The sequence below is a fragment of the Meles meles genome, chromosome 20 (assembly GCF_922984935.1).
Source record: "Meles meles chromosome 20, mMelMel3.1 paternal haplotype, whole genome shotgun sequence".
Taxonomy (NCBI): Eukaryota; Metazoa; Chordata; class Mammalia; order Carnivora; family Mustelidae; genus Meles; species Meles meles.
The window spans coordinates 38,950,001-38,964,203 of NC_060085.1; the positions used below are offsets into that span (position 1 = coordinate 38,950,001).

At 40.1% G+C, this 14,203-nt stretch overlaps 1 protein-coding gene across 18 annotated transcripts in view; it reads right to left on the minus strand.

Annotated features, from left to right (window-relative positions):
- Nucleotides 1-14,203, minus strand: part of FOXP1 (forkhead box P1) — a 586,176-nt gene that overhangs the window by 49,834 nt on the left and 522,139 nt on the right. For all 18 annotated transcript variants that reach the window (XM_045990390.1, XM_045990389.1, XM_045990383.1 and 15 more), the window contains one exon: nucleotides 8,834-8,938. In XM_045990390.1, the coding sequence (XP_045846346.1) occupies nucleotides 8,834-8,938 (105 nt within the window). The remainder of the gene's footprint in view (nucleotides 1-8,833; nucleotides 8,939-14,203) is intronic.

Consider the following 14,203-nt stretch of genomic DNA (forward strand, 5'->3'; position numbering starts at 1 on the left):
AGCAGCAGTGGGTCTCTGTGAACAGAAAGAGAATCAGAGGTAGGCAGAAACAAATACCTGATTTAAAAAAGAGAGAGAGAGAGGGAATCGTCAGGATTACCTTTTATATGAGAGTAGGTGGTGGCTGGAAGAGAGAAAGAAATCATGCTACCCTCCGTGATTTTTATTCTTCTACAAGACTATAATATAATTTCCTTATCTGTTATAAGCAGAATTCTACCTAAACACATATTAAATCTGAGGATTAATATATTATTTGGGGGAAATATGCATCACCGCAAAAATGAGGACAGAATCACAGTCAAGACCCGTTAGGGATGCAAAACGCATTTGGAAGGAATGAGGCCCTGTTCACACATCGCCAAAGACCCGCCCTCGACAGGGCTGAGTTTTAAGTGTATGAGGCACAATATAGCTCTTGTTTATCGCCATACGGAAGAAGCGTATACGGAACAGACACTAGGAGATTAAAAAAACCTTCCAAAAATAAAGCCAGAAAACCCAAAGCAGAAGAGGAAAAGTAGAGTGCTTCCTTTCTGTGTGTGAGAGACGAGACTATTTCAACAGCTGATTCCACCCTCAAAGTATACAGCGCACATAAAATAAATACAGGTCACAAAAATTAACAAATCATCATAACTGCCTAATACATCCTGGGCTGGCTGCGGAAAAACAAGATCATTCTGGATTTATATCTGTAAGTATGGGATTTCCTGGACAGCTAATATCCACAAACAATCAAACACAGGAGGAACACGGGGGAAAAAGGCAGCATTATTTCAAATTTGAGCTGGGAGTCGTGATTTGTAAAGGGCTGAACAGGAACTGGAGCTGAAATTCGAAGCAAGGAAATTCTTCTACTAGGCACTGACGGACAGTTCTCTGTTTCTCTTGGCTCTGTGCAGGTTTTTAGGTCACTGGGTTTTGAATGCGATGCCAAGTGAGAATCTCACTAGCACAGAAACTTTGAAAAGGACAACTAACTTAATCCCTCAATTTAAATAAAATAATAATAATAAAAAAAATCTAATGATACTTCACTCAAGAGTCAGAGCTCTTTATGAGACCTGTTGCCAATATTAGTGTCTTGGAATGATCTCATCTTTCATCCTGGCGAAATTCCAACACACAATTTCATTAACCCAGGTACTGCAGGTGATAAAACTCATTTTTCCCTAAAGAGACAGCTAAAAAGTACCAGTTATACATTTATGAAGTACCAGCAATCAAAATTATGGATTTTCTAAAAGGTTTTTAACTACTTTTATTGAAAGGAAAATCGCTGTCTCAGACTTTCGTGACGCTGCTGCTAATAATAAATTTTAGCATTTAGACCCGGCCCTAGTACAGTAGACGGTGTCAATGAAAGTATGGAGCAAAGATGATCCCTGTCTTTTAAGTAATGCCTTCTAATTACACGCCGGAAATGATCATGTGAAGTATGGAACTAATGGCTCTTGAAAGAGAAGAACACACAACAATGTATCTCGAGTGGTGCAAGGTACCGTAGACACACACTCAGTTATATGCAGAATTAACTGCAGGATAGACATTAAAGAATTTGTCTAAAGCTTCCAAAGTCTACAAGGAAAAATTAAATTTCATTTGCATTTCTGACTAAAGTCTGTTTGCTGGAAAAAAAAAATGGGTTCAAAGGCTATTTGCTTCTTTCTTTTTTTCAGCAAAGTGGTGACAAGGGGCCTGTTACCTTCGGCAAATTTGTCTAAACTTTTCTATCCAATATTCTATAGATCACTAGAGGGCACTGTGGTATTTAGGCCACTCTGACCTCTCTGAGTACTTGGAAAGGTCCTGAACTCCCAAACAATGTCAGAAAGGTGAAAGGGCAGACTTTTTAAGGGGGAGGGGACGTGTTCTGGTAGCAACCACTTTCTAATTTTTCTAAAGCAAGGCAAAAATGCACGATCAGGGGAAAACTCAAATTCATCCCCAAAACCCTGAGCTCACCTTGTGGTACTCAAACACTTGTCCCTTGGGGGAGGGGGGGTCTGCAGGGGGACCAGTATCATCCCCATATTCCGGAGATTTCAACGGTGGGGCTGGGCTTGGATTTGCAGACACCCACTTTGGAGCCCGCTACTCCCTCTACATGTGCTCAAGCCTCCTGCGCGAACGGGAGGCAATTTCAGTGCAGAACTTTCAGGCGTGCAAACCGAGAGCCACAAATGGTTTGAAACAATTTATGATATCCGGCCTCCTTCGGCATGTATTAGCATATACCTGGTTTCTTTAACATACACTTTGTTTTTCCAAAACCACAAACATGGTTGCTGCAACTTCATGTGGAAGTGCTTAAGGGGCGGAAAGTTAACACCTTTGTGATCCTTGCAGCCTCTCCGTGGTTGTTAAACAAAGGCCTCTTTGTGGAGGCTTTCTCGAGATGTTTTCTTAACATGTTCCAAGTAGTTTTAGGCCGGGAACTAAAGTAAACAAGATGTTACCATGATAAAAACACTTGTGAAAACATTACAGAGCGCACTTAGTAGTTTCTTTCACATAAAACTCTTCACAGTTTTGAGAAGTAAAATTCACAGAAAAAAAAATTTTTTTAAAGCAAATGGCCGATGAAATGTCCTCAACTGTCTGCGGTTGTCGACCTTTTTATGAAAGAGTCAAAGTTCCGGCCCTGGGCATTTTCCTTCACCTTTTCTTCTCCTAGCCTATTAGAGCACGTAGAACAATTATTTTGTTTTAATAAATAATATACATCCGTCCAACGCGCAAAGGAATGGTTTGCTGTGCGTGGTGCTCTTCTCCAAGACAAACAGCTCCAAAATAAAAACAAAACAAAAACAAGAGTTCCTTTCAAACGGACACCAAGCAAGGACGCGCATTGCGCTCTTCTGAGATGTGATACAAATGACCATCTAGAAGAAAAGCAAGGGGAGAGAGACATTCTTCCCAAGCATGTGAGACCACCTGGTATTTGTGAAACTCTGGGTCTGTGTCTGATTTTACATTCTAAGTCAGAAACAGGGAAATGTGGTCATGATTCAACCTTCAAATCCGCTCCTCCAGTCTCTCAGCAAATTGTGTGAGCCCTTCTTGAAGAGAAAAGGGGGAAGAATCATAAATCCGTGTTTCCCCGGGGAATGGCTGTGTCTTCAACTGGGTTTGAAAAGAAACAACCCGATCCAAGTGGGGAGAGAATGGAAGAACATGGGGAGCTTCACCTATCTGGATCGGATTGGGCTTGTTTTGTTTTGCTGTTATCGGAGGACTCCAAGCAAGGCAGGGCTAGAGGAGTCCATTAAAATTAGCATGGGCACCTGCTGGTATCCGTTAGCGGTAACAAATCCACAGTCACATGATAACTCGTGGCTGATGGGCTAAAAAAAAAATCAACACGAAAACTGCAACTTGTTTTGAGAAGAAACAGGGAAATAAATGCGTACAATAGACTGGGTATCTGCTGATTCTGATAAAGCCTGCCTCTGTTGGCTGTGGGGGAAAGACAACAGGATGGTTATTTGTACAGTATTTATCTTTGAAATCAAGGGCCCTGTGGTATACCTCACCTTGGGAACAAACACTGCAGAATGATCATAGAAAAGTGTCAAATCTCTGGTTTTGATTTACCAACAGTTATGATATTTTGCTCTCAGGAGGGAAAAAAGAATATGCCTCATTTTTAGACCCATGAGTCTCCTCTCCCTTCCCGTAACCTCTCTCTCTGTGAACACTGGCATTATACCGTCAGATGGGATTTTTATCCTGAGTAACTGATCTTGGCCTCTCTAAAAAGTTACGTCTCACGAGCCTGAGCAGAAGAGGGTCAGGGAACAGTTACAGAGCAAAGTCACTTTGCCCTTTCATACTGAGCCCTAAAAGCCAGGTGGAAAAACCCAAGCCCATCTAAGTATAAAAACTGTGGCTGGTGAATGAAGTAACCGGGCAAGGCATACATGGATGTTTCCCCAAAATATGAATAAACCTAAGGGTTCTAGGTCATATAAACCTAGACTGGAATAACCCAGAATAGCAACGGCCATGGAAATGCAGAAAGATTTCCCATCTATGAAGGTGATGACACGAAAAAACCTTAGCCTAGGTCAGAGGTCAGCAATCTAACCGCCCATTCCTCCCATCTGGTCCTACGGCTGCTTTTACGTCTACAGTGGCGAGGTAAGGAGCTGTGAAAGCACATTTACTGTCTGAGCCCTTACAGAAAAAGCCTGCCATTCTGTGCGCCTGCCCCCTGCCCCACAATCACATCTGGCTGTGTGGGACTTTTGACAAGAACTTTATGGTTAAAATATTATATTAAAGACCAGTCTCTTGTGACAGATTAATGCTCTGCATTGTCATGATACCTTCCCTAGAATGGCCAGAAATATTGGATTTTTTTTTTTTTAAGATTTTATTTATTTATTTGACAGAGAGAGATCACAAGTAGGTGGAGAGGCGCGGGGTGGGGGATGCGGGGGGGGGGCGGTAGACGCAGGGAGGCAGGCTCCCTGCTGAGCAGAGAGCCTGATACAGGGCTCCATCCCAGAATCCTGAGATCACAACCTGAACCAAAGGCAGACGCTTAACAACTTGAGCCACCATGGCGCCCCTAGAAACATTTGGATTTCTAAAATTATTCCTCCTTTAAAAATATACTTAAGTGAATAAATAAGAAAAGAAGTACTAATAGATTTTTAAAGAGTACCTGGTATGGGTCAGGCACTTTACATGATGTGTCTCTTAATTCCAACAAGCCTGAGAGGTGGGGTGCTAAGATTATTGTCCCAAATTACATGGGTAGATATTGGTGCTCAGAGATGCTGTGTAACTAGTTCACTGAACACACTAATACAAAGTGGCTTCACCACCCAATCTGCCTTTGCTTCAAAGCTTTTTCTATACCTACTGCCTTAATTTGAAAGGATATAGTTAATAAACTGCACTGCTTCTAAACCAGGCCGTATTGCAAAGCAGTTAAGAGCAGGCACTACAAAGGCAGATGCCTTGGGTTTGGATCCTGACTCCACCTCTCGTTAGCTGTGTGACGCTGGGGAAAATCACTTAACTCCTCTGTGTCAGTTTCCTTATCTGTAGGTTGAGAGTAAAACCTTAATTATCAGGGTGGCATAAGGATTAAATGAGTTATACAGTTGACCCCTTGAAAAAGGTGGGAGTTAGGAACACTGACCCCCTGAGCAAGCAAAAATCTGTGTGTAATTCTGACTCCCCCAAAACTTTATTAGTATCCTACTGTTCATAGGAGGCCTAACCAACAGCATAAAAAGTCAATTAACACATAGTTATATATATATAGTATGGATTATATAGTGTCTTCCAATAAAGTAAGCTACAACAGAAAATACTAAGAAAATCATAAGGAAAGGAAATATATTTATAAAACTACTGTATTTATTGGGGAAAAGAATCTGCATGTAAGTGGATCTCTGCAACAAATCTGTGTTGTGCAGGGGTCCACAACATGTGGGAAGTACTAGGAACTGTCCCTGTTGTACAGATGTTTAATCATAAACCCTTACGAGGGGAGTATAGAATCAGGGGACCAGAACATAGGTTGAGAAAAAAACAAAACAAAACTAGAAAGCCACAACTAAGTCAAGGTCTGAGCAATGCTACATTTTGTTAATAAGAGTGCCTTGGAGAAGCCAAACTGGTTATCAGCCTGCCGAAACCATGAGAAAACACCTCTAGAGAGGGATAATGGAAAAGAAGAGTGAACCCAAGAAAGGTGTGCTTCCAGGATCTACACTCTTGCACAGCTGGAGAAGAAATGCTTAAAACATCACTTCCCAATAACGGTGACTCCACGGGGAAGTGAGTCAGAGGCCACGTGGTTTCTGTCTGACCCACACGAAATACGGTAGCTCTTCCAGTCCAGTTCAATGGAAAGCAAAGTTGGTTTCACTAAAGCCAGGGTGATTGTGCTTTAGACGGCACATAGATGTGGGAGAAGTGAGTCTGCGAGAAGACGAACTTCTTTTCCACTACATTAAGCAAGACACGGAAACCTGAAGACGACTCTGAATTTCCAAGAACTAAAATCATGCGAGAGAGGAATATATGGCCAACTGATGTGGAACAAAGGAAAGCAGTAAGAGAACAGTGAGTTCTAGAGTCTTTTTTTTTTTTTTTCCCTCTTCAGCATTTACTCTCCCTTTGCTGATTTACATACTCTTTTCTCGCACTCAGGGACCAAGTCGCTCCTCCCTCGCCCCCCACCCCCAGTGGTTTGTGGGGGTGAATGCTTCCCTGTCTGCTCTGGAGGTGTGTGTCTAATGGGAGCCTGGCTATATCACTGTGATAGGCTCAAAGCTGGGACACGTGACTCAATCTGGGTCAATGAGAGTCTGCTCAGGACCGCTGCTGGAACCACGGAAAAAAGAGATGCGCTCTGAGACGAATAAACTTAACCGCATGGCATTGTCCTCCTTCGCTCTATTTGGAACGAGCCTAAGAATGAAGGCAAAGCAGAAGAAAACTGGGCTAACAGACACAGAACCAATTCTCCAGTAACACCGCTGAAGGATCTGAATGCAGCCATGGACGTCCCAGTAGCAAGAATCAATTATCATTAGGGAATGATAATTCCCTAATTATTTTAGGGGAAAATCCCCCCGATTTTTTTGAGTGGGGGGAAAGGATGAGGGGTTAAGCCAATTTAAGTCAGGCTTCTGTAGCGTGCCAACGGAAGTCTTCTAACAAATACAAGTCCACAACTAAGTCCCAGGAAATCAACAAGCAACAGGTGCAGGTTCACAGTGGGCATTCCAATTCCACTGAGCAAATACAAACTGAAAACATGTCATTTCATGCGCAAAACCACAATAAATAATTGAAAGGTGGTTTCCTATAAAGAGCCAGGCTCCTCTACTATCCTTAAAAGGGTTTTTAAAAAAAAAAAAAAAATGGGAATTAGTCTAGGTCCCAATTCTGAAGATCTTTAGATTCTCTTCTTTAGTATGAGGTGTGGTTTGAAAGTTTACTCTCTCATGGTGGAGGCACAGACGGAAAAAAAAAGATAATATATGTAATATTACATGTAATATATAAAATAAAATTATATATAAAATATATATACATTATATATATCTATATATCTATCTCTTTCTCTATATAGGTATCATCTAATTGTCAGTTTACATAATAAATGGACTTTTGATTTGAGGATGGGGGTGGAAATACTTCGGTAATAAACAACATTTTTAAAATGGATCATATTGGAAAACTGCCCCTTTCCCTTGTGACTCAGAAACTGATATATTAAGAATATTCATAGCAATTGTATATTTCTAGAGACTTTATGAAAATAAATCTTATTTACAGATGGTTATCAACTGTTCTACAGATGAGCGAAATTAGCACAATGCACTTCTCAAAGCTAGCACTGGTACAGAAGGGGAAGTCAGAATTTGAAAGCGGCTTCTGCTGAGGTCTTTTTCTTTCATTATCCAAATACAATTAGGCAATAACAAAACAATGATGTATAATGAGTGATTTATGAGAGAACAAAGCCCAATAACAGTAACTTGAATCATAAGAATTGTGAAGGGCTTTTGCTTACTGATCTTGACTGTTGATATTTAAAACAAATTTCAGGCATCTCTCTTTGAAAAAAAATTTTTAAGTACTTAAGTTTCTAATGACACCCCCCCCCCGATGCTTTTCAAGTAAAATGTTATAGCTGGGAAGCTCTGAAATAGATTCACAGGCTTCCTTAATTAAAAAATGATATTCACCAAAGCCCCCTTCAGAAAACACTGGATGTACTTTCAATGGCAGGTTTACAATAATTGTACCCAGGTCCATAAAGCTAAATGTAGAGATTGCTTTAACGATATAAAGACTGCACAAAACCAGAAAACTGCACATAAATCTGCCTGCTTCTAGTTTTAGAGGCTTGAATAAGACAGAAAAGACAGAAGGAAAGATCCCCAAATACCAAATTTGTAAGCCATCATGAAGCCAGATATAAGGACGGATACATGTGCATATACTGGATTATGGCACGATAGGTAATATGCTGAACACAATGTATTATTATACTTGGTCTGTCAGTGATTCAGCGATACTATCAATAAATCCATGAGGGTGTCCATAACACAGGGCAGTTTAGTCTACATTTTATTAAAGGACAAGGTCACTGTAGGGAAGGGAAATAGTAAGATGTAGTGCAGAAGCCTTTCATTTCAATTAGGAGAAGATTCATGTATCATTTATTTCCAGAGACACTTTAACAGTGTTACAGATTCAAATGGAGTAACCCAAGTTTTCAGTTATACTGTAACTGGAGAAATTAAAGTTACTCCACTCTCACCATAAGGACATGAATCCAAACTAAAGTGAACGCCAATACGGAAAGGTAAGAAGCAAGGTGAGAGCATTTCCTTGGCACCCATTTCTTAAGTGTCTAAAGCCATTTGCAGAAAAACAAAGAGGACCAATCACCGAGCTACAACTAGCCAGTCACTGATAGCAGTTCTATGAGTTAGTAGGTCAGTGATTCAGTATGCAGACACGTCAATAAAAGTGAAAAATAAATTACTGCTAATTTAATACCGAGAGAATTTTTATGTAATCCCTGTCATTCTGAGAACACGGGGAAACACAGACTCTCACGAAGAGCATCAAAACTGTCCTTGGTTATACCTCCTTTGCCCTTTGCAATCAACCCTCCACAGATTCTGTAACTACTCCTATGACGATGTGCTAGACCTTATGATTTAGAGTCCATTCTCAAAATGGTGGTATGAAACCCTCCATTGAAAAGGCATTTTATGAGGAAAAGCATGAACAGTGGGAGGTGATGGCTATGTAAAAGCAAAAAGCAATATAAAATCATTCTTACTTCAGAAATGATTGGAAATCTTCGCACACTGCTTCACAGCCTGGCCACTTGCATACACCATGTCCATAGAGAGGGTGGCTATGGGGGTGCTCCTCATGGGACAAACTGAAAAAAAAAAACACACACACACACACACAAAAGGACAAGAGAATGAGTATGTTGCCAAGAACCATCCCCTCAGACTTAAAAGGCAAGAGGAACCCACATGGCTGAAAGTGGACATGGAGGAATCGAGGGTTCCTTTTTCCCTATGAATTTACGATTTAATTCTGAATTGTTCTTTGAAAGCAAGAGTTAAATTCCAAAATGTGAATAGTCCAATGTTAGAAATGTAACCACCATATATGAAAAGTGTTTGACAGGCTTTTGTTAGAGGCAAAGCTCTCTACTCAGACTGTGAAGGATTCTTTAAAAAGCTAGAATTTATCATTTAATCTACATAATGAAAATGATAAAAATCTGTACTTGATTTTGAGATTCTCTTGCTGTTTTCTACCCAGAGTATTATACATTTTCCTCCTCCTTTCCACCAGAAAACTGCTTTCACATAATTGTATGATCTTTTCATAAATTAATTTTATCTAGCAAAGAATAGAGCAATTAAATAATTTAGAATAAAACAATTTAGAAAGACAAATATATCCAAGTAAATGATTAGCTTTAGAAAGATACTAATAACAGCAAAAAGATTATATGCCTAAAATTGCAGACACCAAGAGTGAGAAAAAACTTAGCATGAACACGAGGGGTTAATCCTCCAGTGGGGTTCCAATCAATACATAATGATTTGACCACAAGGATCCAAGTCATGGGATGCTTTGATCCACGCCATGTGGTGCTGGGGGAAGTATATCTGTTGTACTCGCTGAGGAACCATATTCTCAAATATTTTCTCTATTAGATTCTGCATCCAGACTTCTTTCAGACAAATTATTTTTATACTCATTTCCATAACCCTAGATTCCATCAAATAGAAGTGTAAAATGAACACAGAGAGTTCTGTTTCGTACTCAAGCACATTCCCTTCAAGGAAAGGGCTGCCTTGCAACTTACTCCACTGCCTCTCCATGACTTTGAACTTCAATCATGACCACACACACACACACACACGGCTTCTATTTTATATTACCACCAGGATGTGCATTCATCTATCATCTATCGATTCACACTCACAGAGCAGACATACACAAATGCCACTTGTGCCTGGCTTATAACATAATGAATCCACGGTGGGCGTATTATGAACAGTTAAACTAAGGAGCAGTAGGAGTAAACACACGTGCGCACAGAACTACACCTTATCAGGGATCAATAGGTCTCTCTCTGGCTTTTAAATAATTACGCAGGAAATTTAATACCACTTGAAAATAATGACAAGCTTCTCTGCCTTAAAACAGAAAATACATCTGGGAACCAGAAAAAAATTACAGAAGTCTAACTCATAAAGGTGTCCCTCATGAGAGAAAAGACTAAGACTAGTGAATGAAGGGGGCTCTGTAGTGGAACTCATAGAGCCCAATGACAAAAGGATGTTCTCTAAGCAGTGAAGACGGCAGAAGCCCATCGGACCAAAAGAAAGAATTACTGCCAACCCAAGTTCATCTTTGGATTTAAAAAAATTTTTTTCGTTTATTTATTTGACAGAGATCACAAGTAGGCAGAGAGGCAGGCAGAGAGAGAGAGGGGGAAGCAGGCTCCCCGCTGAGTGGAGAGCCCAATGCGGGGCTCAATCCCAGGACCCTGGCATCATGACCAGAGCCAAAGGCAGAGGCTTTAACCCACTGAGCTACCCAGGTGCCCCCATTTTTGGATTTTTTTAAAGACTAAAATCAATTACATAAGATGATGGACAGTAGTGAAACGATTTTGGTTCATGGTCATGATACAAGTAAATCAAGTCAATCACGTCATTATGCTGTACAACTTAACACATGCTGTGTATCAGCTACATCTCAGCAACACAGGAATAAACAGATATGGTACCAAAACAGAATTTCAAAAATTACGGACAATATTTGAAATCAGAGAATCCTTCTAAGGACTCGAATTCTCAACTATTCTATGGGAAGGAAATCACTTAAAAACTATTCCTACCAATAGCTTAGAAAGGAAAAAAAAACCAAAAAACAAAAAACACCCTAAATCATTTTCTTTACCAACTCATTTATATACATATAAATATACAATACCCACTTTTGACAAATTCAGGTGTGAAGATTTATATCATCCTTTTATATTTAACATAATTTTGTTATTAAATAATTTCTCAGGGCACCTGGTTGGCTCAGTGGGTTAAAGCCTCTGCCTTCAGCTCAGGTCATGATCCCAGGGTCCTGCGATCAAGCCCCACATTTGGGCTCCTGCTCAGCAGAGAGTCTGTTTCCCTTCCTCTCTCTGCCTGCCTCTCTGCCTACTTGTGATCTTTATCAAATAAATAAATAATCTTTTAAAAATCAACAAATAAATAATTTCTCATGCTATCAACTGTCTTCAAAACTTTATTTACTGAAACTAGCAGCCCATGATAAACTATCGTGGCCCTAGTTACATACCAAAATTTGTCTAACTACCCATTTTGGACATTGAGAGTCCCTTCATGTTTCATATGTTTATGAATAACATTAAAAATAAAATTTTACCAGGTGAAACATTGCAGCGCATAACTGATTTTTACAAGACACATTCCGAAAAATGGGATGAATCCGCAGATGAGTACTACTTTTTCACTATGACTATTCTCTCAAGTAGCTCTCGAGAGATGCTCAGTGCCCAGTACATTCTTAACCATTATATATACTTTGTGTGATCCCTTAAGTTGGAAACCAAATGCCTCAACTAGTTAGGATATAAAATTAGTATCACTAGTTAAAAATGGCAAATGGTTATTCTATTGTATTTTTTTGTTGTTGGTGGTGGTGGTGTTAACTGCAGAGTGCTCTGAAAAGTACGAAAGAAAAATGTATGTGTTCACTAGAGGGACTTAAGACTCGACATAAAATATACATGATTTAACATGGACTCTGCCATCCCTTCCCCCACCCCTAATCTCTCTGCTTTTTGGTTAACTTATTTGTGAAGGCCCTGTGGCTTGACTAAAAACCACTCTGCTCTAAGAGTTTTTTTTTTTAATCAACCTGGTATAGACTTATTTCCAAGTAAGAACAGAGGACAGTTCACTAAGGCCTTAGAAAGACACCTGAAAGCTAAAGAAACAAAGTGCTCGCACACACATACATAGTTCCATACTCAGCAGACCACCTGAAAACTGAAGTGTACATTAAAACAGTATTTATTATGGAATTAAGATACGCTCTTGTTTTAGTAAGTTCACATAACTCTGAGTTGGCTACTGAAGAAAGTCCATTCCTCACGTCACCCCACCCCCATCCCGTACCTAAACACCTCACCCTGGGTAACACTGTTAACGTCTGGTATGTTACAGTGCTACATTTTTCTTCTAATGTATTACTAGTTTACAAAAATGGAAACTATAAATACTGCTGTTACTTGTTTTTCATGTTTAATATATAATAGAATACTTCGACTTCATTTATTTTTGGCAGGTCACAGGTGCGTTTATTTAGGCCCCGAAGGAAAAGGCACTTCAAGTGTACAGCGAGGGATGTTCTACGTTCCCACTAAGAGCGCTTACTGCAATTCACAGCCAGACTGGCATTCCACCCGAGGTGTATTCCAAGCAAAGCAGATTAATGATGACCATGAGCAGGTGTAGGACTCAAAGCTCTGAAATATTTGCTTCTTTTACCCGCACTCCTAATTTCCTAGAAGATGAAGGCCATTCAACCCCATTCCGACCCAAACCTCCTGGTAAACTTAGGTGTGAGCAGGGCTTCACAGGAATCCAGACATTTTTAATAAGGCTCGGATGCGTCTCAGAATGCAAGACCACTGACTCCGGCCACCCTGACCTGCATGGCCAGTGACTATAACTGGGTACTTTTAAATACACTAAGTTGTCTGGAAAAAAGTGCTTGACTATGGAAGGAAAAGGAACATGCTGGTGATGGTGCCCAGATACAGGACGTCTGGACAAACACAGAAGGAACCATAATAATTGTCAGGGGTGATGAAGAAACGACTTTCCCCATATCACTTTGGATGTTTTTATGTTGTACGGTGCAGAAATGCTTTGCTGTGCAATTGTTATTTCTTTTCATATATATGTACGAACATGTACATATACAGGCACACATGAAAAAAATCAAGTGGTACACAGGACTCCATATTGGGACCGCCATTGGCCCTGAGAGCGGCACAGCAGAGCCCACGGTGCGTGTGGCTGAGTCCTGCTTCTGGCCTTCTAGTCATGTTGTGTGGTATACCAGCTGTAGCTCTGAATGGGAGGGTTTCTGTGTCATCGGAAAAGCGGAACAGACATTTGTATTCTGACTGCCTTTAGGGATGTGCCAAAAGGTAACAGAAGGGAAATTTATTCTTCTTAAGTCAAAGTATACCAGCGTCCTATAAAGTTAATCTTCTCTGGTGTAACCAAGAGGAGAATAATCTTCGAAGAAGATGAAGTCAACAGATACCATGCTGTACCCCAAGACATTTCCTGCCAAGTTAAAGACAGTTAGTTTTTCTTTCTTCTGAAGGTACACTCTCAGCTTTTCCTGTGCCTTGACCCAAGTTCTCAGAGTTGTCTTTGGAGTCGCCCCCAAGATGTGCGTTTTCCCCTTTCTAAGAGTGTTGTTTTCTTCCTCTGGAAATTCCTGATTTCATCTGTAACAAAAGTCTCCATCTGTGTGCATCAGGTCTAGAGCTACTTTCCCCCATGCTTCCCCTGAATTAACCCCAAATTACAAATTGTGTGTTATTTCACTGGCATGTTATTTCACAAATTGAGTTATGAAAGACTGTTGGTCATTCTCCAATCACTCAAAAAGGTGGAATATATTTGCCTTTTAAGTGTTACTGAGAGATTCATAAACCATACGATTCACTCTTTCACATGTGTGAGTCCATGGTTTTGGATATGTTTAAAGCTGTGTAACCACATCACATATAATTTTAGAACATTTCTATCACACCAAAAAGAAATCTCCTACCCATTTATGATCACTCCCCATCTCTTCCTAACCTTCAGCTCCTTCCAACCACTAGTCCTTCTCTCTGTTTCTAGACATATGCTTATTCCGGACATTTCATATAAATAGCATCAAGCAAGGTGTGTTTCTTTGTGTCAGCCTTTTTCCACTTAGAATAATGTTTTGGAGGTTCATCCTCACTATAGGACGTATCAGTACATTTTTTCTTTTTTACAGCTGAATAGTATTCCCCTGGATGTATAGAAACTTTTTTTTTTTTTTTTAAATCCATTCATCCACTGATGGACATCTGGGCTGTTTC